This window comes from Periplaneta americana, chromosome 8 (assembly GCF_040183065.1).
Source record: "Periplaneta americana isolate PAMFEO1 chromosome 8, P.americana_PAMFEO1_priV1, whole genome shotgun sequence".
In the NCBI taxonomy this organism is placed as follows: domain Eukaryota; kingdom Metazoa; phylum Arthropoda; class Insecta; order Blattodea; family Blattidae; genus Periplaneta; species Periplaneta americana.
Genome location: NC_091124.1, coordinates 181,133,474 through 181,160,583, shown reverse-complemented (window position 1 = coordinate 181,160,583; position 27,110 = coordinate 181,133,474). Strand labels below are relative to the sequence as shown.

The following is a 27,110-nucleotide window of genomic DNA, read 5'->3' as shown; positions in this document are numbered from 1 at the left end:
TTGAATGAGTAAATTATATGTAAAACTAGCCGTACCCGTGCGCTCCGCTGCACCTGTTAGAAATAAATATAAAGTAATTACATAATTAAAATAGGACGTTTGATCCAGGGAACAACTTTTACAACAGCGCAAAATAATCTGCTTCGCTCATTACCCAATTTTTTTTGCATTGCATTTATTGCATATATATTTTATGTATTTGAACACGATTCAATTGAGCATTGTTAAAATTTGAATTATAAAATAATGAATTGCTAAGCTAACGTACTATTACTGCATACTAAATCAATACACTCTCGTTGTTCGTTAATTCTCTGAGATTGAAATGAGTGTACATAAATATTATTTTAAGAAATACAGAAAACGAATGTACAAAATAACCTATCAAATTTTCTGTGCATAAGAAGCTATTTTAATCTTACCTGTCCTCGATTTACTCAGACGTTACTGTAATGACCTTATAGCATTATGTCCATCTAGACAAACTACACTTTCCAATGGTGAAATAATAATTAATTATACAAATCGGTTAATTTAGCTTACGATATTACTTCATACAATAACAGAAACATTGTCTGTAGACTATCTTTCATAGCTTTCGATTGTTGCTGTCCAAGGCCCCTTATAGACCAAGTCATTTGTTTTTTAATTCATTACACGGACTTAGATGGCAGTTATTTTAATTTTAAAATTCATTTATCTCATTAAATAACAGTCCTATCAAACTTTTTCAAGGAATAAAACTTATCGAAAATTATGTTTAAAGAAACTTTTGTTATGTAACATTTTTCAAAAAAATCAATAATAGGCGAGATATTTCGATTTATTTAATTCAGGCCCCCTTATAACCCCCCTTTTAAATAATGTATTTTGAATGCCATATAGCCTAAAATCTAAGTTACAACGAACTTAATTAATATTGCAATTTTCATCTAAATCCGTTCAGCCATTATCGCGTGAAAAGGTAACAAACATACAGACAGACAGACATACAAACAAAAATGTCAAAAAAGCGATTTTCGGTTTCAGGGAGGTTAATTATATATGTTAGGACCAATTATTTTTGGAAAATCGAAAATTACCAGAAAAAATTTCGGCTACAGATTTATTATTAGTATAGATAAACATCCTTTCCCTAATCGTGTGAACCAGTCGCTGCCCGAAGTGGATTTATAGGCAAATTCACGCTACAGGAGAGCGGTCATTTTTTGTGCTTAATGCTGTACAGGTCTAAGATATTACACTCATTTCATCTTTCTCTCATTATTAACTATGGTCTTATTATATGAATATATTGACCCACCCATTTTGAATACATACATAGGCCTACACGTACACGCATTAATACTGTATTAAAACAATTGTAATATGCTAACTTTATTATCCCAAGAAAAGTGTAAAATAGTAAATATAATTTTTAGTTTTATTATACTCTTCTACAGGGACATCACTTTATTTTTACTAACATTTTTAACATTAACCTGGTTATACTCGGAAACACTGTTATCCCCCTTCCATTACAGGAGTTTGGAGTTGCTAGTGCAATATGTAAACAAATCATTTTACTAGCTATAGGAGGAGAGAAAAGTAGTGTATCCATTTATGTTACAGGGAAATACAGTATTATGATTTTCAGTTTGGTCATTACTTTACAGTATTTTATAAAAAAGAAATAGAACAGTAACAATTTTTTTTTTCAAAAACTCAAATCTTCAGGCGGTTATATGCATTATGTAATGTCTACTTTATTCAGCATATTACTAACCTAATTTATTCCTGAGAATTTTGTGAGCACTTCCGTAAGAAACCCCAATTTCTACAGCTAACTTCTTGACCGACTTATTACGACCTCGCTGCACCCTTTCTCTAGCATCTTCTACAGCATCTTCTGTCACCTTTGTTGGCCATCTTACACTTTTCTACCTTTCTGTACACTCTGTTGCTCTAAATTTATCAACCAGATTAATGACATTTCTACGAAAATATTTCATAATGATATAATCAGGAAAAAAAAAAAAAAAAAAAAACTGTTGTTCACGTTCGGTTATATTGTAATTCCAGTTTCCATCATTGTCCTTCATACCTACAAATAGTAAACAAAACTCTTGTTTAAATAATGCTGTTAAGTACCGTACCATATTATAGGGTGCCGTACTTTCGGTAACTCTAATCTTCACTTGTGCTCAGTCCACACAGATAAATTAAGTTATGATATACACCATACATGTGTGAAAATAAACTTCAGTAATATAAGCTCTTCCTTCTACAGAAAATGCAACATATTTCTCAAACACACTGTACTTTGTACTGTTTATTTCACTGCTATCAACAGCGGCCGTAAGTTTGTGTGACTGACGTTAGCAAGGACATTAGTGAAAGGGGTGGGAGTCAAAGTACATTTAGAAACGCAGGTACAATAAAAATTGAAGTAAAAATAAAATGATGTCCCTGTAGAAATACAACATTACGTTATCAGATCCTACTAAAAAAGAAGAAGATAAAATTATTATTATCTCCTTTCCTATAGCTTCAAAACAAATCATTAGCAATAACGCTGCGAGTTTCAAAGATATTAGATTTACCCAAACTGAAAGGTAATAGCTCATAAAAATTTTAACGTGATGCACTGAGCCGGTATGATGAGATAACGTTACATCCTCATCCCCCACCACTTTCGTGTAACATTTCAATAGGCCTGTCTCAATATTCGAATGTTTACCGAGTTTGATGCTGACTGCAGAAGTATCGATATTCGATACTCTGTCAGGAGTCTTAATGAACACAAGTCCAATAATATCTAATGCAGTAAGCAGAGAATGAAGCTCCACAGAGCCGAGAAGATCGTATTATAAACACGTCCAACGACAGAAATAAGTCATTTGTATGCGGAAATATCGGATTACAAATGTGATCTCTTCCTACAAATAAAAGTATTATATTCATTACTCACAAGAAAGCGTATCTGCATGCAGCATCCGAGTCCGTCGCTTGTAGCTTTTCCAGCAATGACGTCAGTGCGACATCAAGAGCTTCGTTCTGCAAGGAAAGAAATTGTGCTTGAGAGTTCGTTAACATATATAGCTTTGATCAGCGTCACTTTCATACTTTAAAATTAAAAACATTAGAGCCGGTCATGGAGTAGGGGAGTGGTGGGTACAGTGAGACACAAAATATTAAGACATAGGCTATGTATGCAAGTGAAATTTCAAGTATTTTTAAAATCAAGTGCAATAGAAATATACATTAAAACATGGAGTACAATAATACATACACAGAAATGTTAATAGATAAAGGACATAATATACAATGCGTGTTTGTCAAAAAAAAATGCAAATGTCTCACTGTTCCCATTCAGGAGGGTACAGTGAGACACCACAGTGAACACTGAAATGATTTACATTTATTTCAAAAGAAAAGAAAGCTTGCTGTCCCTTTATCTTGCCATGTTCTGTAGCCTTATTTAGAATCATTTTGATGTCTGACTTCGAAACCATTGAAACAACTGGAATATTTGAAAAAGTGAATTTTCCGTGACTTTTCAAACTTTTGCGAAAAAAAATAATTTTTGGTGACCAGAAAGCTTATAATTATAAGAATTTAATTTAATTCTCTATTATTTTTTAATATCTTCTCAAATTTTGTGAATAATTTCTTATTTAAGATACCATAAAAATGTAATGTAGGGTAAACTAGGGTCTGTTGGACAGTCGGGCATGTTGGACACTCTGTACTTTAACGTGTTACCTCGCCACTTGTGGGCACCACATCCTGCTAGAAGTCAATGGCGGAAGTAGCTACGAGTGGGGCTACTTCCTCCATTGACTTCTAGCAGGATGTGGTGCCCACAAGTGGCGAGGTAACACGTTAAAGTACAGAGTGTCCAACATTTCCAACTGTCCAACAGACCCTAGTTTACCCTATCCATTATTTTAAGCTATAGTTCCTAACTTGTTTACTTGTAAGTTCAATTTTAATGTTAGTTACCGGTAAATGTAATATAATTACAGTTAATTTTTGCAAATCATTGGTAAATGGGAACAGTGAGACGTCTCAGTGTACCCTTCAATGGAATGTCTCACTGTTCCCTTTACGCATAGTTCGTTTAAAAATGGTGCCATCGCTTCAAAATCAGAACACGAAAGACGAAACTTTGCCAAACATAACGTCAAATACCATAGTATTAGGTAACAAAACATTCATATTTCTATTTCATTTGTATATCCAATATAACCTTCATTAAAGACAAGCCAAAATTCTACTTCTAGAGTGAAAAATTACGAATTATTTTTTCATCACTCACCTTTATAACTAGAATCAAATCGAGTATGAAAATACTGTTACTTTACTCATGCAACATACAACTCCACTGTTACCAACATTTCAACATCAAAATTTACCATCTAATAAAAAATGTCTCACTCCTCTCCCTGTCTCACTGTACCCACTTCTTCCCTACAAAGCAGTTAAATTATAATCAAGATACTGCGTGGAAGTTACGATCGTCAATTTGGTATCTCACGATCACTCATATACGAACACACTCTCAAACATGTACTGTACAGTAGAACCTGGGTTATACTTAGGGGAGAGTCGGGTAGTATCGGACATCGGGTAATATCGGACAGTGAGCTTCTTTCATCTACCACACGATGATAGTACCTGATTGACATGGTTACGTTTCTGTGATGTCGCATAGAGAAACGTAACCATGTCATTCAGGTACTACCATATGGTGGTAGATTAAAGAAACGCACTGTCCGATATTACCCGATGTCCGATACTACCCGACTCTCCCCTATACGTAATTATGCACAGTCCTGGAAAATTACATTTAATTGCATACAAATTAATTTGAATTATATGTGTATGGCTCGGTTAAGAGAGAAGTTTTATATAATATTCTTACTGAATTAGGTATTCCCAAGAAACTAGTTCGATTAATTAAAATGTGTATTACTGAAACTTACAGCAGGATCCGTATAGGCCATTTTCTATCTGATGCTTTTCCAATTCACTGCGGGCTAAAGCAGGGAGATGCACTATCACCTTTACTTTTTAACTTTGCTCTAGAATATGCCATTAGGAAAGTTCAGGATAACATAGAGGGTTTGGAATTGAACGGGTTATATCAGGTTCTTGTCTATGAGGATGACGTAAATATGTTAGGAGAAAATCCACAAACGATTAGGGAAAACACGGAAATTTTACTTGAAGCAAGTAAAGTGATCGGTTTGGAAGTAAATCCCGAAAAGACAAAGTATATGATTATGTCTCGTGACCAGTGGAAATATAAAAATTGGAGATTTATCCTTCGAAGAGATGGAAAAATTCAAATATCTTGGAGCAACAGTAACAAATATAAATGACACTCGGGAGGAAATTAAACACAGAATAAATATGGGAAATGCGTGTTATTATTCGGTTGAGAAGCTCTTATCATCCAGTCTGCTGTCCAAAAATCTGAAAGTTAGAATTTATAAAACAGTTATATTACCGGTTCTTCTGTATGGTTGTGAAACTTGGACTGTCACTCTGAGAGAGGAACATAGGTTAAGGGTGTTGGAGAATAAGGTGCTTAGGAAAATATTTGGGGCTAAGAGGGATGAAGTTACAGGAGAATGGAGAAAGTTACACAACACAGAACTGCACGCATTGTATTCTTCACCTGACATAATTAGGAACATTAAATCCAGACGTCTGAGATGGGCAGGGCATGTAGCACGTATGGGCGAATCCAGAAATGCATATAGAGTGTTAGCTGGGAGACCGGAGGGAAAAAGACCTTTGGGGAGGCCGAGACGTAGATGGGAGGATAATATTAAAATGGATTTGAGGGAGGTGGGGTATGATGATAGAGACTGGATTAATCTTGCACAGGATAGGGACCAATGGCGGGCTTATGTGAGGGCGGCAATGAACCTTCGAGTTCCTTAAAAGCCATTTGTAAGCAAGTAAGTAAGTAACACTGGTCAACAGTCATTTAGCTGCAGACATAAAAGTAAGAAATTTTTACTAATTTCGACCTCCTGAATTAAAAAATAAGAATACAAATTTTGCATCAGTTGGAGTTTTCGAGATGAACAATATAATTAATTTTCTATGAACTTTATTTAAAAAATCACCGAATTTCGTGTGTAAATATTTTGCTTTACAAATGTGACGACGTATTATGTGAAAACGATATTAAAATAAGTGGGCCACCATGTTAGCAGCACTTTCAGAAACGGAAATTATTTTATGCTCGACCATGCCGAAATGTAGTAATTATACACCTGGTAGCGGTCCTTTAATGCATGTCATTAAAGTACACCTATTCATTAAAGTTCAGGTTTTCGATTATTCTCGGATATGCAATCGAAGGGCGAGGGAAACGTCACGGAGGCTGGAAATCCAATACTGTCGCAGAAGGTTATGTTCTGTTACTATAATAATTAGCGTTAATTGTAAATGATATTCAAATAAATTCAATTTGTCATCTCGTTTTACAATTCTAAATCAATTTCCAGGTTATACATTCTCTGCATTACATCAAGGTCAATGACATTATTGTTCCTCGGAAAAAAACAATACTTTAGCGTCTGCGCACTTCTCACAATTCAAGAGCTATGAACAAGGTCACTTCCGATCTCCTGTCAGATACAAATAAAATGTATACTTCTGAATAATTTAAAGTTAGAAATATGGTCGAGCATAAAAAGTCGTATGAAACTTGCCTATAATGGTAATTAAGACGCTCGTATGAAAATTATGAAACTCGCTTGCGCTCGTTTCATAAACATACATACTTGCGTCTTAATTACTATCATTATAGGCACGTTGCATAATGTACTATTACTGTCCTTTTACTATTCTATTTGGAGCGGGTGAAACAGGTTCGCGGTATGAATTTGTTTGAGTTTACTTGAGATGTGCATTTCTTTTACTGTGAGATTTAATGGCATTACTGTAGTTTACATTTTGCAATTCACATGTAATATTACAACAAATGTAATGGGACATGCTGTTAAATAAATGAATTAAAAAATACATACATACATAAATAAATAAATAAATACATACATACATACACACATACACACATACATACATACATACATACATACATACATACATACATACATACATACATACATACATAGGTAACATCAAATGAATTATTAACAGCAATGAATAATGAATTAATGAGAAATTAATAACACACAAATAGCAATTTATGAGCAAAGGAAGAACACCTTTAACTATAACTGAAGAAGTTAGCAGAACTGACGAATTACGAAAGAATGTAGGAAGAAATTAATTACTGCTGCAAATCAAGAAGCATGAACGATGAAGGAATAAGTGAGAAGTGAATGGCGGTGAATTTATTAATAGTGCGAAATTGTAACTTATTAAGAGTGTGTGATGAATTAATTAGGATTTATTTACTGATTACTTTATAGCCAATTAATAATTACTAATAAATTGGCCTAATAAATTAATAATTAATGCTGTACATTATTCATCAATAAAGGAAAGGTGAACTAAGAGCGATAGAGAGATAAAGCAGAAATCAGTTATAATAATAATAATAAAAATAATAATAATAATAATAATAGGATAATAAATTTAATGTTAGAACAAAGATACATATTTTTCTATAAAAAAATCTAACGCACCAGAAAGGATACATTCTCGTGTTCCGGGGGCATTCTACAAAATTTTAAGAATGTACAAGTTTAATAAATGCTAAAGAATCTGTATTGATAAAGTGGAAATAGAATTATGAAACAAATGTCCTTAACGATCATAGATTTCACTTCTCCCACAGATTACAATTCGTTTCAGAATTTAGAATATATCAGCATAGATTTCACTTCTCCCACAGATTACAATTCTGTTTAGAATTTAGAATATATTAACATAGATTTCACTTCTCCCACAGATTAGAATTCGTTCAGAATTTAGAATATATTAACATAAATTTAACTTCTCCCACAGATTACAATTCGTTCAGAATTTAGAATATATTAACATGGATTTCACTTCTCCCACAGATTACAATTCGTTCAGAATTTAGAATATATTAACATAGATTTCACTTCTCCCACAGATTACAATTCGTTCAGAATTTAGAATATATTACCATAGATTTCACTTCTCCCAAAGATTACAATTCGTTCAGAATTTAGAATATATTAACATGGATTTCACTTCTCTCACAGATTACAATTCGTTCAGAATTTAGAATATATTAACATAGATTTCACTTCTCCCACAGATTACAATTCGTTCAGAATTTAGAATATATTAACATAGATTTCACTTCTCCCACAGATTACAATTCGTTCAGAATTTAGAATATATTAACATAGATTTCACTTCTCCCACAGATTACAATTCGTTCAGAATTTAGAATATATTAACATAAATTTAACTTCTCCCACAGATTACAATTCGTTTCAGAATTTAGAATATATCAGCATAGATTTCACTTCTCCCACAGATTACAATTCTGTTTAGAATTTAGAATATATTAACATAGATTTCACTCCTCCCACAGATTAGAATTCGTTCAGAATTTAGAATATATTAACATAAATTTAACTTCTCCCACAGATTACAATTCGTTCAGAATTTAGAATATATTAACATAAATTTAACTTCTCCCACAGATTACAATTCGTTCAGAATTTAGAATATATTAACATAGATTTCACTTCTCCCACAGATTACAATTCGTTCAGAATTTAGAATATATTACCATATATTTCACTTCTCCCAAAGATTACAATTCGTTCAGAATTTAGAATATATTAACATGGATTTCACTTCTCTCACAGATTACAATTCGTTCAGAATTTAGAATATATTAACATAGATTTCACTTCTCCCACAGATTACAATTCGTTCAGAATTTAGAATATATTAACATAGATTTCACTTCTCCCACAGATTACAATTCGTTCAGAATTTAGAATATATTAACATAAATTTAACTTCTCCCACAGATTACAATTCGTTTCAGAATTTAGAATATATCAGCATAGATTTCACTTCTCCCACAGATTACAATTCTGTTTAGAATTTAGAATATATTAACATAGATTTCACTTCTCCCACAGATTAGAATTCGTTCAGAATTTAGAATATATTAACATAAATTTAACTTCTCCCACAGATTACAATTCGTTCAGAATTTAGAATATATTAACATAAATTTAACTTCTCCCACAGATTACAATTCGTTCAGAATTTAGAATATATTAACATGGATTTCACTTCTCCCACAGATTACAATTCGTTCAGAATTTAGAATATATTAACATAGATTTCACTTCTCCCACAGATTACAATTCGTTCAGAATTTAGAATATATTACCATAGATTTCACTTCTCCCAAAGATTACAATTCGTTCAGAATTTAGAATATATTAACATGGATTTCACTTCTCTCACAGATTACAATTCGTTCAGAATTTAGAATATATTAACATAGATTTCACTTCTCCCACAGATTACAATTCGTTCAGAATTTAGAATATATTAACATAGATTTCACTTCTCCCACAGATTACAATTCGTTCAGAATTTAGAATATATTAACATAGATTTCACTTCTCCCACAGATTACAATTCGTTCAGAATTTAGAATATATTAACATAGATTTCACTTCACCCACAGATTACAATTCGTTCAGAATTTGGAATATATTACCATAGATTTCACTTCTCCCACAGATTACAATTCGTTCAGAATTTACAATATATTATCATAGATTTCACTTCTCCCACAGATTACAATTCGTTCAGAATTTACAATATATTTGTGCCACTTCTGTCTTCCACTTAAAGCCACAGAACTTGACGGCTGGCCGAGTACTCGACAATTACTTGTTATTTGTCTGTGAGGGATTAAAGTTTCCGTGTAATAGGAACTCTGTTAATTAGACCAAGTTCACGTGCGCTACAGCCTTGTTATGAAGCTGCCTCCGTGTTTTTAATTAAATTTGTTGAGAGGACAGTCCAAACGAAATCCTCTTAGTGAATCTCATCTGGGAATCAAGACGAAAATGCCACAAGAGCTACAGCCGCTGCTACAGTGTATAATCACTGTGTAATACCAACAATCAATCGTAGCGCACACTGAAACCGCTAATCAACTTGATAATATTATCTTGTGTGATATATAAACTTCACATGTAGTTTCCGGTAAGAATTTCAGCTAGTAATTTAATGTTGCGATTAAAAGATAATAATAATAATAATAATAATAATAATAATAATAATAATAATAATAATAATAATGGTTTATTTTAGCTGGCAGAGTTAAGGCCGTAAGGCCTTCTCTTCCACTCAACCAGCAACAAGTATATATACATATGCATGAACTTACAAAGAATTCAATAAGATTATTTAGATGAGAGCTACATGTAGACAAGAGTTATTTACGAATTAAACAACAAAATACTATGAACTATTAATTAAACGCTGAAATAAACTGTGTAGCAGAATTAGGCTAAAATACATAGAATGTTAATATATTTCAAATAACATTAAATAATAGAAAGAGATTAATATAAGAGAATTATGAGAATGCAGCACTATCAGGGTGATGTCTAAAGAAAGAAGCAACAATGTTGTCAGTGATAGTTTAAATCAGTATGATTGGAGTGAAATGCTAATAAGGTTATCGTTTAAGATGTTTTTAAAGGTGTTTATTGTCTTGCAGTCCCTAATAGATTGTGACAAGGAATTCCATTGACGCGAGGTGGATACTGTAAAAGATGATGAATAACAAGATGTTCTATGAAGAGGTATACTTAGCGTGCCACAGATAAGTGATCTGGTATTTACGTCTTGGTTAGAGCTAAATGAAGATTCCATAATTGGCACAACTGATAACAAGAAAACAGCTAATCATAACACACTACTGCCATCTAGCGTAAAGTTGAGAAGGTACAATAATACATTTGAAGCGAATTGTCTTTCGTAAGTCAATTAATATTTTATTGTATTGGAGTACTTCCAATCTTTATATACGTTCTTCTAATCGTGTAATAGTCAATTAAATTCCACTCCAGTGTTGATTTTCTCTAGATAAATCAAAACCTCTAGTGAAATTACTCTTGATAAATTTGTTCTCATTATCTCTGAAATCTTAACATATAAAATTGAATGTGGGTATGTATGTATGTATGTATGTATGTATGTATGTATGTATGTATGTATGTAGTATGTGTGTATGTGTGTATGTGTGTATCTATGTATGTATGTATGTATGTGTGTATGTGTGTATGTATGTATGTATGTATGTATGTATGTATGTATGTATGTATGTATGTATGTATGTTCTCTTTACAAATCTACACGCTTTGACCGATATGTGCTAAAGTTTGCACATTTAACCTTCATAACCAGGAGGAGAACATAGGCTACATTAAAATTGTGGAAATGGAATTTAAATTAATTAAATATATAAAAAATTAAATTAGTTAGATCAAATATTCATGTATTATATTAAAATGCAAAATCTTCTACAGTCAATTGTTCTTTATTATTGTCTGTTGTATACAACATAGACTTTCACGAGGCCTTGGAAATTTTAACACGAAATTAAATTACATTGTTGTTACACATCATGAAGGCTAAAACTAGATAATTCATGCAATAAGTATCTTTACGCAGTCCAGGACCGTATTGTGAATTCCTCGACGCAGTTTTGTAGATAGTGAGCAGACTGTTTTATCCAATTGAATTCTAGAATTCTTTCAAACTACAAGGATTGCTACCACATAATTTACTTAATATTGAATAGCCATATTAGACCTACTATTGCGAAATACTGACTCACCAAAATTATGCACTAATAAGAATTTGTATCAAATACTCATGCGAAACGTAATATGAGTGGCAATATTAACCGGAAAAACGAAAGAAGATGATGTTTTTATCCCACGTATTGCTATTATAGCCGTTCGATTTTAAGCAATTATTATAAGTTATAGTAATATTTGTGATAATATTACAATATTATAATATTTCAATATTAATATAGAGCCTATTTTACTGTTACTGTTAATCCGTTTCTTATTAATAAGTTATGGTCACTAATGACTTGGCCGTTTATAGAAAAATATGATTTTCTGTTGTGGTAGTGTTCTACATTGCCTTCTCTTGGAGAGTGAATTCTGATGAGTATAGTCTCCGTTACTGCAAAATACCCTGAAATCCATGTATTTGATAGAATCCATCCGTTACAGATTATAGTTTGGCCTTGAAGGTAATTAAATATAGGCTATTGTGGGCAGAAAGGCTTAATAATACATAATGCCGTGGTACGATAAATATTAACATCAATCACAATGTTAAATATCTTAAATATCCCTATAGCATAAGGTCTTAATGTTGTTAAAACTCTATTTATAGGTGAGATGGAATTATTTCGATTAGTCAGTTTCTTTGAATATTAGTGGCACTTTCTTTAATATTCGTCACTAGGGAGGAGAAAACATAAGTAAATATAGTTCGTTTTGGTTTTATATAGTTCCCTTGCCGAGGTCTCCGGTAAGTCTAACAAACAGTTTATATAGAAATAGACCAAAATTTAAAACCCGGGCAACGCCGGGTAATTTAAGCTAGTACTTTTATAAAACACATTTAAACATTAGAGTTCCCGGTACAAAGAAATAATTTTGCATAAAGTTTCATTGTGAGCATATTTTAATCCGTTAATTAGTAAATCATTTTGAGTAATGGATATTTGGTAACGTCACCAGACGCGTTTCAACTTCAAACCTGTCTACCGCGTGATGTAAGGGCATTCACTTCTGAGAAAGTCTCATGGCACTGACTACATAACCGCCCTGACGGCTGCGGAGAGGTGTGTTTCCATGCTTTGTAAAATGCTACTGTATTTATTGCTATGTTCCATTGTTTTCTAGAATAAAAGTTGATTTCCCACTAAATAAAAATAAATGATGCAAAATGACAAAGGAACATTCTGACCCTTTGGTCTTCAGGATTTTCTCAGTGAAGTTACTGTCACTGAACTACCCCTCATTTCTCATGAAAAACAAGAACTGAATAGACTACAGTGGACTATAGTGGACTTTATGTTGTTAGCAAACAGCAGGATACATTATGAAGATTGATTACTGTCACTGAACATCTTCCACTCTGTATTTCTTGAATGCTACTCTCTTTCTCTGAAGTTGATTTGTACGGGATGTCTAAATTTGTAAATAAATATAAAAATTCTTTTAGATAATAGTTGTTGATAGTTTAAGATGTAACATATATTTGGCAGACTTCATTATATTATAAGAGAAGTATACAGCTAAGTATATCATTTTATGAAGTATTATAACTGATTTTATATTAAATTTGCCCATACACATCACTCACATATTAGTAGCAGTATTGCCTAATCAGTGGTTTTCTCGCTAAATCTGTCATTTTTAGTGTTAGTTTAGTGGGTAAAATTTATGAAATTTCTATTGCTGATGTAGGAATGCTGAGGGCTTTTTTAGTACCTTACTTACTTACTTACAAATGGCTTTTAAGGAACTCGAAGGTTCATTGCCGCCCTCACATAAGCCCGGCATCGGTCCCTATCCTGTGCAAGATCAATCCAGTCTCTATCATCATACCCCACCTCCCTCAAATCCATTTTAATATTATCCTCCCATCTACGTCTCGGCCTCCCTAAAGGTCTTTTTCCCTACGGTCTCCCAACTAACACTCTATATGCATTTCTGGATTCGCCCATAAGTGCTACATGCCCTGCCCATCTCAAACGTCTGGATTTAATGTTCCTAATTATGTCAGGTGAAGAATACAATGCGTGCAGTTCTGTGTTGTGTAACTTTCTCCATTCTCCTCTAACTTCATCCCGCTTAGCCCCAAATATTTTCCTAAGCACCTTATTCTCAAAAACCCTGAACCTATGTTCCTCTCTCAGAGTGAGAGTCCAAGTTTCACAACCATACAGAAGAACCGGTAATATAACTGTATTATAAATTCTAACTTTCAGATTTTTGGACAGCAGACTGGATGATAAGAGCTTCTCAACCGAATAATAATAGGCATTTCCCATATTTATTCTGCGTTTAATTTCCTCCCGAGTGTCATTTATATTTGTTACTGTTGCTCCAAGATATTTGAATTTTTCCACTTCTTCGAAGGATAAATCTCCAATTTTTATATTTCCATTTCGTACAATATTCTGGTCACGAGACATAATCATATACTTTGTCTTTTCGGGATTTACTTCCAAACCGATCGCTCTACTTGCTTCAAGTAAAAGTTCCGTGTTTTACCTAATCGTTTGTGTATTTTCTCCTAACATATTCACGTCATCCGCATAGACAAGAAGCTGATGTAACCCGTTCAATTCCAAACCCTGCCTGTTATCCTGAACTTTCCTAATGGCATATTCTAGCGCGAAGTTAAAAAGTAAAGGTGATAGTGCATCTCCCTGCTTTAGCCCGCAGTGAATTGGAAAAGCATCGGATAGAACTGACCTATACGGACTCTGCTGTATGTTTCACTGAGACACATTTTAATTAATCGAACTAGATTCTTGGGAATACCAAATTCAATAAGAATATCATATAATACTTCCCTCTTAACTGAGTCATATGCCTTTTTGAAATCTATGAATAACTGATGTACTGTACCCTTATACTCCCATTTTTCTCCATTATCTGTCGAATACAAAAAATCTAATCAATAGTCGATCTATTACGCCGAAAACCGCACTGATGATCCCCAATAATTTCATCTACGTACGGAGTTAATCTTCTCAAAAGAATATTGGACAAAATTTTCTACGACGTCAACAAAAGTGATGTTCTCGAAAGTTACCACAGTTGGTTTTGTCCCCCTTTTTAAAAATAGGTACAGTTATGGACTCCTTCCATTGTTCTGGTACAATTTCCTTTTTCCAAATAGCAAGTACAAGTTTATAAATTTCGCTATATAATGCACTTCCACCCTCTTGTGTCAATTCTGCTGGAATTTAGTACCTACAGCGACAAAAATAATCCCAGTTTACGGTTTCTGCACTGTTTCACAGCGGGTGTTTAACAACCGAGTTGGCAACAGTGATCAGTGAATTCATAAGTACTAAATATGGGTATAATTTATTAAATATTGCAGAAGAAAGTTCTTTCTGCAGACAATAATAGACAAACACACAGCATTTCATTTCTGTTCTTTTTTCAATAAGATAGATGCTAATATGCACATTACCATCAACATGTAGTGATCTACACTATCAACAAGAAGTTAATGATAAATTCAATATTGGAAGCTATATCCACAGTCATAAAGCATAGGTTTTCATAAGTTACTGTCAGTATTCATCTACGAGAGATAATGACATGATTCATGGTGAAACTCTCAGAAGTAGTTCGTGTGCCTTGAGCATGGAGCTCGTTCCGTAGTGATATTAAACCACTCAATTTAATGATGTGTCCGAACAAAGAAACTGCTTTCTAGCAACGCAGAAAGTCCAAACTTGTTGCTGAACATCTGACCAAAAGTTACAGAAATTCAACAGCATCTTGACTGAAGACTTTCCAAGCTGAATTCAAACTGTTGTAACATGCAATCAATGTTGCCACGTTTTTTCGTACGGAAATCACCACAAACGTTTAAAAATCCCTATAATCAGTAGAAAATCCCTACGTTGGTTGGTCAAATCAAAGCTCAACGGTCTCATTTGATATTCATGTATTAATTGAAGGGTTTCAAGCCAAAGATGACTAAGCCATAAGGAAGAGGTTTGGAGATATTGAAGGGTAAAGGAAAGAAGTAATTGTTAATTCCACAGCAAGGTTTTGTATCCACACATGAAATATATCGTCGCTCAAGAACCAATACCGCGTAACTGACATTTTTGGTCAAAACTGTTTTTTTGCACAGATGGTACCTCCACTGTCATCTGCATGCATTGACAAGCGCGGGAATTTGATTGCATGAATGGCCTGCGTGCGAAGGAGGGAGGTACAATACCGCGTATCTGAAGTCACGAGAAGTCTGTAGGAAATACCGCGTATCTGACAACAGATATTATGTCTACTCCCTGCGCGCCATCAGTACGGAAGCTGGTTCTCGTTACTGGCTTGTAAAATTGTGTCAACAGTGTGTAATATTCTGAGAAGATTAAAGAAGTGTTCAGTTTCAATTATTTAAAAGGTAAATATAATAGAATTATTTCACTAATGTCAATTGAATGTTAGTGGAGCTGAATTCCCGCAGAATCTTATTGCAAGTTCATTCAGTGAAGTATAGTAGGCTACATTTATTGTTTTATTATTATATAGGCCCACAGATATAAGAGAAGAAATGGACAATGAATCAGACAGTCAGTTTAGCGAGAACGAAATCCTATCTGTGCTATGTTCTGCATTCCAGACGTGAGAAACTTCTGTGAACATTAACAAAGGTATGGCATAAGAAGTATCACAGTTATTACAAGTTTATTTTTCTTCAGTTACGGAATCATATCAGCAAACTTAATTTAAGTACTTTATATAAATAATCATGAATGGGCCGCTAAAATAATTTGCGCTACATTCAGTGGTGCTGAGCTTGGTTCCTTCCATTTCCTCCGGTAGGAGGAAATCTAAATTGATGATAATATTTACTACACATGTTTTTCAATCAATTTATATCATATTTATAAACACTAGTAATCTCATCTTATTCCTAGGTGTACTGCCTGATAATTCAAATGTAAAAGAAATCTACAAGCGTTTCATGGAAATTTGACAGAAAAGAGAAAGAAGTTCAAAGCCACAAAAGGGTAAGTGTAAGAAAATGAAAAATAGAAAACTTGGAATGGAAGAGGAAGCTTATCTTAGCTACAAGTGGTCGAAGGATGGCAAAGTGACACATGATACGGAAAGAGATGCAAGGAATTTGGGGCCAGAGTGTAGTTATAAAATGTGCCAAAATTCGAAAGTAAGAGGCCGTAATTTAATTTCTAATGAGAGAAGACACATAATTCAGGCATTCTGGAAAACTATGACTTGGGAACAGAGGACCGTTCACGTATCAAATCTTGTGGATTTCATTCCTACGAAAAGACCTGGCAGTACAAATTCTGAATCGAGAAGAAAGAGAACATTTGTCTACAACCTAAAAGTTGATGAGAAAAAAATTCAGGTTTGCAAATAGATGTTTCTGTGTACATTGCGAATTAAAGAATGAACTGTGCGATATTGGTTAGCTAATAGTACTGATGGCGTCCCTTCAGTAAAAAAAAAGTAATGTTCTCGTGCGAAAGCACAGAAAAAAAGAGCATTTGTAGCCTGCCTGAATTACCGTCACATTATTGTATATAGAACCGATTGTGCCATAGTTTTTATGATAGTATTCCACACTAGTGTTACTCAAGGATTACGTTTTGTGATTTCAGCATAGGCCTATAATTATTTCTTTATTGTGTTTAACGAATATTGTGCCTGAAAAATTATCATCATTATTATATTTTTATATGATTTTCTTTTCATTATTCGCAAGTCAGTCAAGTCCATTGTCAATAATAATAATAATAACATTACTAATAATAATAATAATAATATTATTATTCATTATTTTATTATAAAATTATATTTGTCAGCAACGTTTTAGTAATAATTCTACTTACCTATTCAAATTACGTAGTGTGAAAATAAAGTACCCGGTATCAGATTGTCATTATTATTATTATTATTATTATTATTATTATTACAATAAACATTGAACTGTGTCTTCTTTTTCCTTTCCCATAGTTTCAGCATTTGATTGACTAAGAATGCAGCAATCATTGTCTGCAACGGTATCTAGAGCCGATGCAAGCTACAGCCTACCGACCTTGACCTCAAGTCAGATGGTAGGACAACAATTCAGATAACACATTGACATATACAAGAGCACGAATAATATTTCCAGAAGGCAGTTTTCACGCAAAGAAAACGCTTGTCAGCATGTGTCCTGAAGCTGCTAAAGTTGTCTCACAATACCGCGTAACTAACAAAATGTATAAATGACAATTAAAATTTATTACATGTGCCGTAATGCTTATCCTTATTTAACAAATATATTGGTTATACAATATTTTGTTACATAATATATCTATTTAAACGTTTTCGGCTCTATGGAGCCATCATCAGAAACAAGTAAGACCATATGTATGATGTGAGTACACTATATGTTGCCCTACAAGTAAACTCAATTAATATTAAAAATTAAAATGACATGTTTCTATGTAAAATCAATAATTGTATGGCAGAAATTACAATATAAATACAAGGCGGCTCTATGGGCCGTGATAAAATGGTACAATTGCTGATGATAAAATTAACTAAAATACTTTAAAATTGTTAAGATCAGAATTAATAGTCGTCCAGTTTGATGGTTATGTAGCTTTCCATATTTGGTGGGAGCTGGGGCGACAGCTGTGGGGAAGAAAGTATCAAATGTAATATCTATACTCAAAAATTTCAATGATGCTCGTTACCAGAACAAAGTATATACATATCTCAATGCTATTAATGCCAAGATCTTAATAATTCACATGAATCTATTACAGAACATCTCGTGTAGAGATTTTATATGTACGTAAGCACACGGAACAGTTGTTTATTAGTTAAAAGTTTGAACTATTAATTATTAAGAGGGCAAATTTATACAAAATTAATAAGAGAAAACGTAAATGACTGTGTCTTAGATTGAAAACTGTATGAACTGTAACTTACTATGATGAATGAGGATGTGTTCTTGAGTTCACTGGAGGCAGAAAGCAACTGGTCGGTGCGCTCCGTGTACAAAAAATTACGTAAACTATGTCACAGCTGATGGTGGAAGGGGGGGAGAATAGTGGTAGGTTGAAAACCTATGAAGTTAACTATTTTATTTGGATTTATAAATGGGAATAATATCTTCAGTGTTGTCACTTCTAAGTTTTCTATAACATTCTTGATGAACAGGTGGAATGTAGTGGTAAAAATACATCAGATTTTTTAGGGAGGCCTACACAGGTATATTAAATTTTCTGACAAAAGAAGCTGACTTTTTTCTAGTAAATAGTTTCTAATACCAGGTAGTCTACACGTTCCCAAAGTCTAAAGTACGTAATATGAATGGAAACCCTCCTAATAAAGATCCGCACCCCTGAAATGTCAACTTCAAAGTCATTTTTCTCCGCTATAATGTTTTGTGCATTTCTCATTATCCAAATCACTAAGGCTTCTCCAATTTTGTAGCTAAGAAACTGACTTTTTTTCTATATTCACTGTACCAAACTTAAAAATTTTGCATACGATTTTTTTCATAACTCTACAACTTTTAAAGGGGGGAAAAACAAAAAATATGTGTGTGTGTGTGTGTGTGCGTGCGTGCTCGTGTGTGGCATAATCAAAATAATTACAAAAAAATATTGTGGTTATTTCACAATTATTTTTTCTCTGTAATCTGGAATTATTATTAAAAAAATGAATGCAGAAGTCTGAAAATTTGGCTCCCCTTTACTAAATTGAAAAACTGAAAAAATAAATATATATGACGAAAGTCAAATTTTGGTAACTATATTAGGTTTGTAAGATACATATGTGTACCAAAAATGAAAGCTGTATCTCAAAAAATGTAGAAGACGTCTACTTTCTATTTGAATTATTCTTCATAATGTAATGTGAATGGCACAATGCAAATTCATTGATGAAATCAGATCCTCTTGGCCTGTTTTATTACAGAGTTCATGATGATCATGTCTGTCCACAGTTGGCCCTCCTCTTATCTGCTTCCTTTTGAAAGAGATGTCAATTTTTCCATCAGAAATCTGTCACCGGTATCTTTTTTTGAAAAAAGTTTTGCACACAACAATGTCCTCATTATCATCCAATGCTGGCAGCTTGTAGATTCTGGTATAATTACACATTAAACAGTTACCCTTAGTGTAATGTTTCTTTTTATTAACAGATTCGACATGACTCATAATGAAAGCTGATTTAAGATCTCAGTCCAGTTTGTAATAATCATTGAATATTTTCTGCCTCCTATCAGCTGTTAGTCTTGGTTACAGTTTAGTGAACAATTGCATGATGAATCCATAAATATATTTTTAGAGACAAGCTTTCCTCTAGTGTTGTATGTATGTATGTATGTATGTATGTATGTGTTTATTTATTCATATTCAAAGATAAACCACACATGTTGGGCCAATTATACAGTGTTCATAGATTTGATAATAGTACATTATGCAACGAGCCTATAACGATAGTAATTAAGATGCGAGTATGTTTGTTTATGAAACGAGCGCAAGCGAGTTTCATAATTTTCATACAAGCGTCTTAATTACCATTATAGGCAAGTTTCATACGACTTTTTATGCTCGACCATATTTCTAACTTTAAATTATTCAGAAGTATTCATTTTATTCGCATCTGACTGAAGAGGGGAAGTGACCTTGTGCGTAGCTCGTAAATTGTGAGATGTGCGCAGACGCGAAAGTATTGATTTTTTCCGAGGAACAATAATGTCATTGACGTTGATATAATCTAGAGAATAACAACTAATTTTGATATAACCTGGAAATTGATTTAGAATTGAAAAACGAGATGACAAATTGAATTTATTTGAATATTATTTACAATTAACGCTAATTATTATAGTAACAGAACATAACCTTCTGCGACAGTATTGGATTTCCAGCCACCGTGACGTTTCCCTCGTTGTCTTTCGATTGCATACCCGAGAATAATCGAAAGCCTGAACTTTAATGAATAGGTGTACTTTAATGACATGCATTAAAGGACTGCTACCAGGTGTATAATTACTACATTTCTGCATGGTCAGGCATAAAAAATTATATATCCGGTTCTATGTTGTATCAGACGGGACGTATCCCTGGGCTGTGACGTCAGGTACAGTATGAGAGTAGGCAACTGTATTCCAGCTCAGACATAGTAGAAATACTAAGCTTAGTAATAGCACACCTTTTTCATGGTGCGCATGTCAAGTTTTATATTTTCAAGTGATGAAACTGTGTCTGTCAATAATTTATTTTTTATTGTTTTAATGTCGCACCATTGAAGATTTGCGTTCCACAGAAGCATTAGAATGCTGAAGAGGAACATAAATTTTGGCAGTTTCGGCTATATTTTTAAACATAATTGGGAGTTAAAATTTTATTTCCAAAATTCCAGAATTGACAACTTTGAATAATTACGATGATTATTTCGGTGGAAGAAAAATTGGGGAAACGCGTAAATAAGGCCGTTCAAAGATGAAGTATTTAACTTCAGTCTCCAATTAACAAATTTAAGTCAGAAATGAATTTTGAAAATGACTGTAATCTGTAACGACTCTGTGAATAGACAAGCTCTTGTATGATTGTATGATTACGAAAGAAAGACAGAGCGGAAGAGATTCCTAAAAGACTTATTTCATCACTCTTGAACGTACAATAAAAATGAAGGCGATTTTACCCACAGAACAATGGAACATTAGCTATTTCGTATCATGAGGCTTGGAGTTTCTCAGTAAGTTAGGCTCCTTCTTCTGTTTTAAGAGTAAATAATTGTCCACCAGTAATAAGCAAATAAAACACACACACACTCAAAATTCCTACATTTTGAAATTATTTTTAGAAAATCCCTACATCCCATTTCGTGTGAAAAATTTCTACGCCTAGGGATAAATCCCTATACATGGCAACACTGCATCCAAGTTTTACACGTCATCCCAATAACTTTATCTACCGATATACAAATGTACGGAATGTACCAATAAATGTCACAGCCTTAGTCTCGATTTCCTACTTCAATGTTTTCAAACTTCAAAAACATCTCAATACAATACATATCGATTGTTTGAAATAACGATCTGAGATGCTTAGAGAAATATTTTCATTACTCATTAACATTTAAAATTATATGCATTTTACATTCTCAGATAGCATTGCCTACGGGTATCTGCAAGTTATGGTAATGTGGAAATGTTACATTCTTCACGAAATCCCATACCCTTTTCTTTCATTAAAAGTTACTCTACCTTTCATTTAATTCTGAATTTGACAATGGAATAACATTATTTAAAACTTCAATTAGCCTATGTATTCAATATCTATTTATTATTATTATTATTATTATTATTATTATTATTATTATCTGCTATCACTATCATCATTGCTATCTTTTGTTTTCTTTCTTTCGATAAGAGCTCTATAGTATTCTTTTGACCCTGTTCATCCTCTATCGGGATTTAATTTAATTTCTATTATTTTTATCAGTGTTTGTATTTTTTATTTATGTGTTCTATCTTGTAGGATGTAAGAGAATGCCTTACAGCCTTAATCCTGTCAGGAGAAATAAATAAATAAATAATAGTACATTATGCAACGAGCCTATAATGATAGTAATTAAGACGCGAGTATGTTTATGAAACGTGCGCAAGCGAGTTTCATAATTTTCATACGAGCGTCTTAATTATCATTATAGTCACGACTTTTTATGCTCGACTATATTTCTAACTTGAAATTATTCATAAGTATTCATGTTATTCCTATCTGACTGAGGAGCGGAACTGACCCTGTGCAATACCTAGTAAATTGTGAGATGTGCGCAGACGCGAAAGTATTGTTTTTTCCGAGAAACAAATGACGACATTGACCTTGATATAATCTAGAGAGTAAAATAAAGATTAATCTTGATATTACCTTGAAATTCACTTAGACATTGAAAAACGAGATGTCAAATTGAATTTATTTGAATACTTACTTACTTACTTACTTACTGGCTTTTAAGGAACCCGGAGGTTCATTGCCGCCCTCACATAAGCCAGCCATTGATCCCTATCCTGAGTAAGATTAATCCATTCTCTACCATCGTATCCCACCTCCCTCAAATACATTTTAATATTATCTTCCCACCTACGTCTCGGTCTCCCCAAAGGCCTTTTTCCCGCCGGCCTCCCAACTAACACTCTATATGCATTTCTGGATTCAAACCATACGTGCCACATGCCCTGCCCATCTCAAACATCTGGATTTAATGTTCCTAATAATGTCAGGTGAAGAATACAATGCGTGCAGCTCTGCGTTGTGTAACTTTCTCCATTCTCCTGTAACTTCATCCCTCTTAGCCCCAAATATTTTCCTAAGAACCTTATTCTCAAACACCCTTAATCCCTGTTCCTCTCTCTAAGTGAGAGTCCAAATTTCACAACCATACACAACAACCGGTAATATAACTGTTTTATAAATTCTAACTTTCAGATTTTTTGACAGCAGACTAGATGACAAAACCTTCTCAACCGAATAATAACAGGCATTTCCCAAATTAATTCTGCATTTAATTTTCTTCCGAGTGTCATTTATATTTGTTACTGTTGCTCCAAGATATTTGAATTTTTCCTCCTCTTCGAAGGATAAATCTGCAATTTTTATAGTTCCATTTCGTACAATATTCTGGTCACGAGACATAATCATATACTTAATCTTTTCGGGATTTACTTCCAACCCTATCGCTTTACTTACTTCAAGTAGAATTTCCGTGTTTTCCCTAATCGTTTGTGGATTTTCAACTAACATATTCACGTCATCCGCATAGACAAGCACCTGATGTAACCCGTTCAATTCCAAACCCTCTCTGTTATCCTGGACTTGAATATCATTTGAATATTATTTGAATATCATTTACAATTAACGCTAATTATTATAGTAACAGAACTAGTTGTCTTTCGATTGCATATCCGAGAATAATCGATACTTGCGCTTTCATATTGCTATAATGGTATTTTCTGATTTGTGGAACACCTGAACTTTAATGAATAGGTGTACTTTAATGAGGTCCATTAAAGGGCTGCTACCAGGTGTATAATTACTACATTTCGGCATGGTCGAGCATAAATAAATAAATAATGTTTTACTTTACAAATTGATACTTTGTAAGTCGGTAGCATTTCTTTCCATTAAACAGTATTGTACAGACCTTGTGTTTGTACAAGAAATATTTGGAACAGCCAGTTTAGGACCTAGATGAAAAATAAATAAATAAATTTTCAATTAACCAAAATTGTTTGATGTTAATTTCCGCCGCAGTGTGGGCACACATCTTGCAGCGGTTGAAATAAAATAGAAACACACTCCATTTCATTCGCTGCTTGCATTAATTGGGAATAACAGACATTGAATCCCCGGCGTTGTACATTCCAATTGTCGAATCCAATTATTGTTCGGCACAGAACTGACTTTCGACTAACCATCCGTGACATCTGCGATCACACTCGCAGTATGGAATAACTCGCCTCAACAACCACCAACTTGGCACAAATGCAGCGCGCTAACTGCTTGTTGTGCATGGTCATTTAAACTCGACTTTTATGCGGCACGATTTCTAATTAAATTCATTTCTGTGTCGATTGAGAATCGGCTGATGCTGGAGCATTCACTATTCAACGCTCGATGCAGACTTCGCAGTTCTTTGTTCTTGTAACACCATAGCTATTGCCACCACCATATGTCTGTCCTTCATGTCGTTATTCACTATTTCACTAACATCCTTGCCACAGTTATTTTCGATTTTGTCTCAGATAATGGTTATGTTGTCACTCCAGTATTAGAATCATATTCTATCAGTAGCGGTGCGTCTTATGCGTTCAATGATTCAGAGAATCCCCTGGAAAAACAAGGAAAAATAATTTAATTGTTTGAATAAATTTATTTATAATTTTGACTGTCATTTTTTGTTTCTTCCTCATATTTAATAAGTGTACTTGCGGCTCTGCCGTATTTTGTCGTATGGAAACCTATGAATCGCAGAGATCGAATACACGTTTACGAGGTTTAGAGATGGGAACGATACATCGGTTTTTACGAAATACCGATAATTTCGTTTCGATAAATCGATATATCGATATCGAAAATTTTATACAACATATCGTACTATAATATATCGGTTTTCTCATAAATTTATCGGTTTTTTTTTTTTTTAATATTTGTTTTTGTGAAATTATTATGAACAACAAAATCCACACTAGTTAACTCCGATAATTCCCCGAGAGATGGCGTTAATGAAAGTGGACAGTTACATAATTGTGCAATTTTGAAATATCCAATCCAATCATTGTCTATCTCTGATTGGCTGGTCTATAATTCGAATCAAACTATTTCATATGAGATTGATAATGGAGGTTTATCTACTAGTGTTTTAGTATTAATGTTCTCCAAGATAGGAACAACTGCCACTCTGAAAAGGAGCCATTTGACTTCAAAACTTTTATTTCTATGTTTTTAAATGGAAAGAGAAACAAGGATATTGTGATTTTTATTTCAACAATAATGTTACTTTTATTCACAATAATAATGGCTTTCTATTTCTGAATTTAAACACTCCCGTCAACATTGGGTATTTCACTCCACACAGCAACACAGTATTCGTTATTGCACTCCACAGACGACAATGACAATTCACTTCGATTATTGAGAACTACAATGTACTCCTCATCTCAACTAATGTTCACAAAGCACTATATACGAAACAAAACTGTCAGTTCTCAGTTCACAGTTCGTTTGCCTTGGCTAGTTCTTCTAGTTCATTCACTCAAGTTCACAGTATATCGAATAGAGATGGGAAAGGTTCTTATTTTCTCGTAACAGTTCCAACTGTTCCAGTTCCTTGAAAATACTAGGTTCCAAATAACAGTACCACCATATATTATATAGCCTACGCCGAAGTTTCGCTCCACAGCACCGGATCGAATCCCTCCTTTTGTGTTTTTCCCTTTGTGGCCTGACTCCATGTTGTTACCATAACAGATAAATTTCTGTAGGATTATAAAATAATGCATTGCTAAGTTAGCGTACTATTACTGCATACTAAATCAATACACTCTCGTTGTTCGTTAATTCTCTGAGATAAAAATGAATATGTTCATAAACATTATTATAAGAAATACAGGAAATAAATATACAGAATAACCTATCAAGTTTTCTGTGCATAAGAAGCTATTTTAATCTTACCTATCATCAATTCACTCCGAAGTTACTGTAATAACATTATAGCATTATGTCCATCCAGAGAAACTACACTTTCCAATGATGAAATAATAATTAATTATACAAATCGGTTAATTTAGCTTCCGATATTACTTCATACAAACACAGAATCATTGTCTGTAGGCTATGTTTCATAGCTTTCGATTGTTGTGTCCAAGGCCCCTTTTAGACGAAGTCATTTGTTTTTTATTTCAATACACCGCCTTAGATGGTAGTTATTTTAATTTTAAAACTCATTTATCTCATTAAATATCAGTCATATCAAAAATTTTCAGAGCATAAAACTTATCAGAAATCATTTTTAAAGAAACGTTTGTTATGTAACATATTTCACAAAAATCAATAATAAGCGAGTTATTTCTATTTATTTAATTCAGGCCACCTTATAACCCTCCTTTTAAATAACGTATTTTGAATGCCATATAGCCTAAAATCTAAGTTACAACGAACTTAATTTATATTCCAAGTTTCATCGAAATCGGTTCAGCCATTATCGCGTGAAAAGGTAACAAACATACAGACAGACATACAAACAAAAATTAAAAAAAAAAAGCGATTTTCGGTTTCAGGGTGGTTAATTATGTATGTTTGGACCAATCATTTTTGGAAAATCAAAAATTACCAGAAAAATTTCGGCTACAGATTTATTATTAGTATAGATGTACCGTAATGAATCTCATTGTATTGAAATATGAAAATTTACCGTTGTACGTTTTTTTAACAAAGGAACTTCAATAATACAGTCATGTTTCAACAGATTTTAGTTTAATTTCAAGAATTGGCAATGAAACTAAAACTGTAAAATATTTGGAAATAAAAGATAACCTATATATTTCATCTCCCTTGATAAAATTCACAATGTAGTTACTATAAGACAGGCATTATGTTATTTGATAGAATCCTATGCTTAATGAACATCAGTTCCAAGAAAATGTGTACATTTTTTAAAGACTATCTTCGTATCTTTACTATTTATCTTTTACTTTACTTTCCAACATTTTTTTCAGTACGACGAAAGGATTCCCAATTCTGCTTTCAAACAGTGGCGCCAACTTATATGGGCTCGTGGAATCCGAGCCCACCCAATAAT

General features: G+C 33.3%; 1 protein-coding gene across 1 annotated transcript in view; it reads right to left on the bottom strand.

Annotated features, from left to right (window-relative positions):
* Gycalpha99B (guanylate cyclase 1 soluble subunit alpha 2) overlaps positions 1-27,110 on the bottom strand; it is a 1,225,856-nt gene that overhangs the window by 1,188,248 nt on the left and 10,498 nt on the right. Inside the window, exons 2-3 of the mRNA XM_069832137.1 lie at positions 4,301-4,308; positions 2,951-3,036 (exon numbers count right to left, since the gene is read on the bottom strand). Of these exons, the coding sequence (XP_069688238.1) occupies positions 2,951-3,036; positions 4,301-4,308 (94 nt within the window). The remainder of the gene's footprint in view (positions 1-2,950; positions 3,037-4,300; positions 4,309-27,110) is intronic.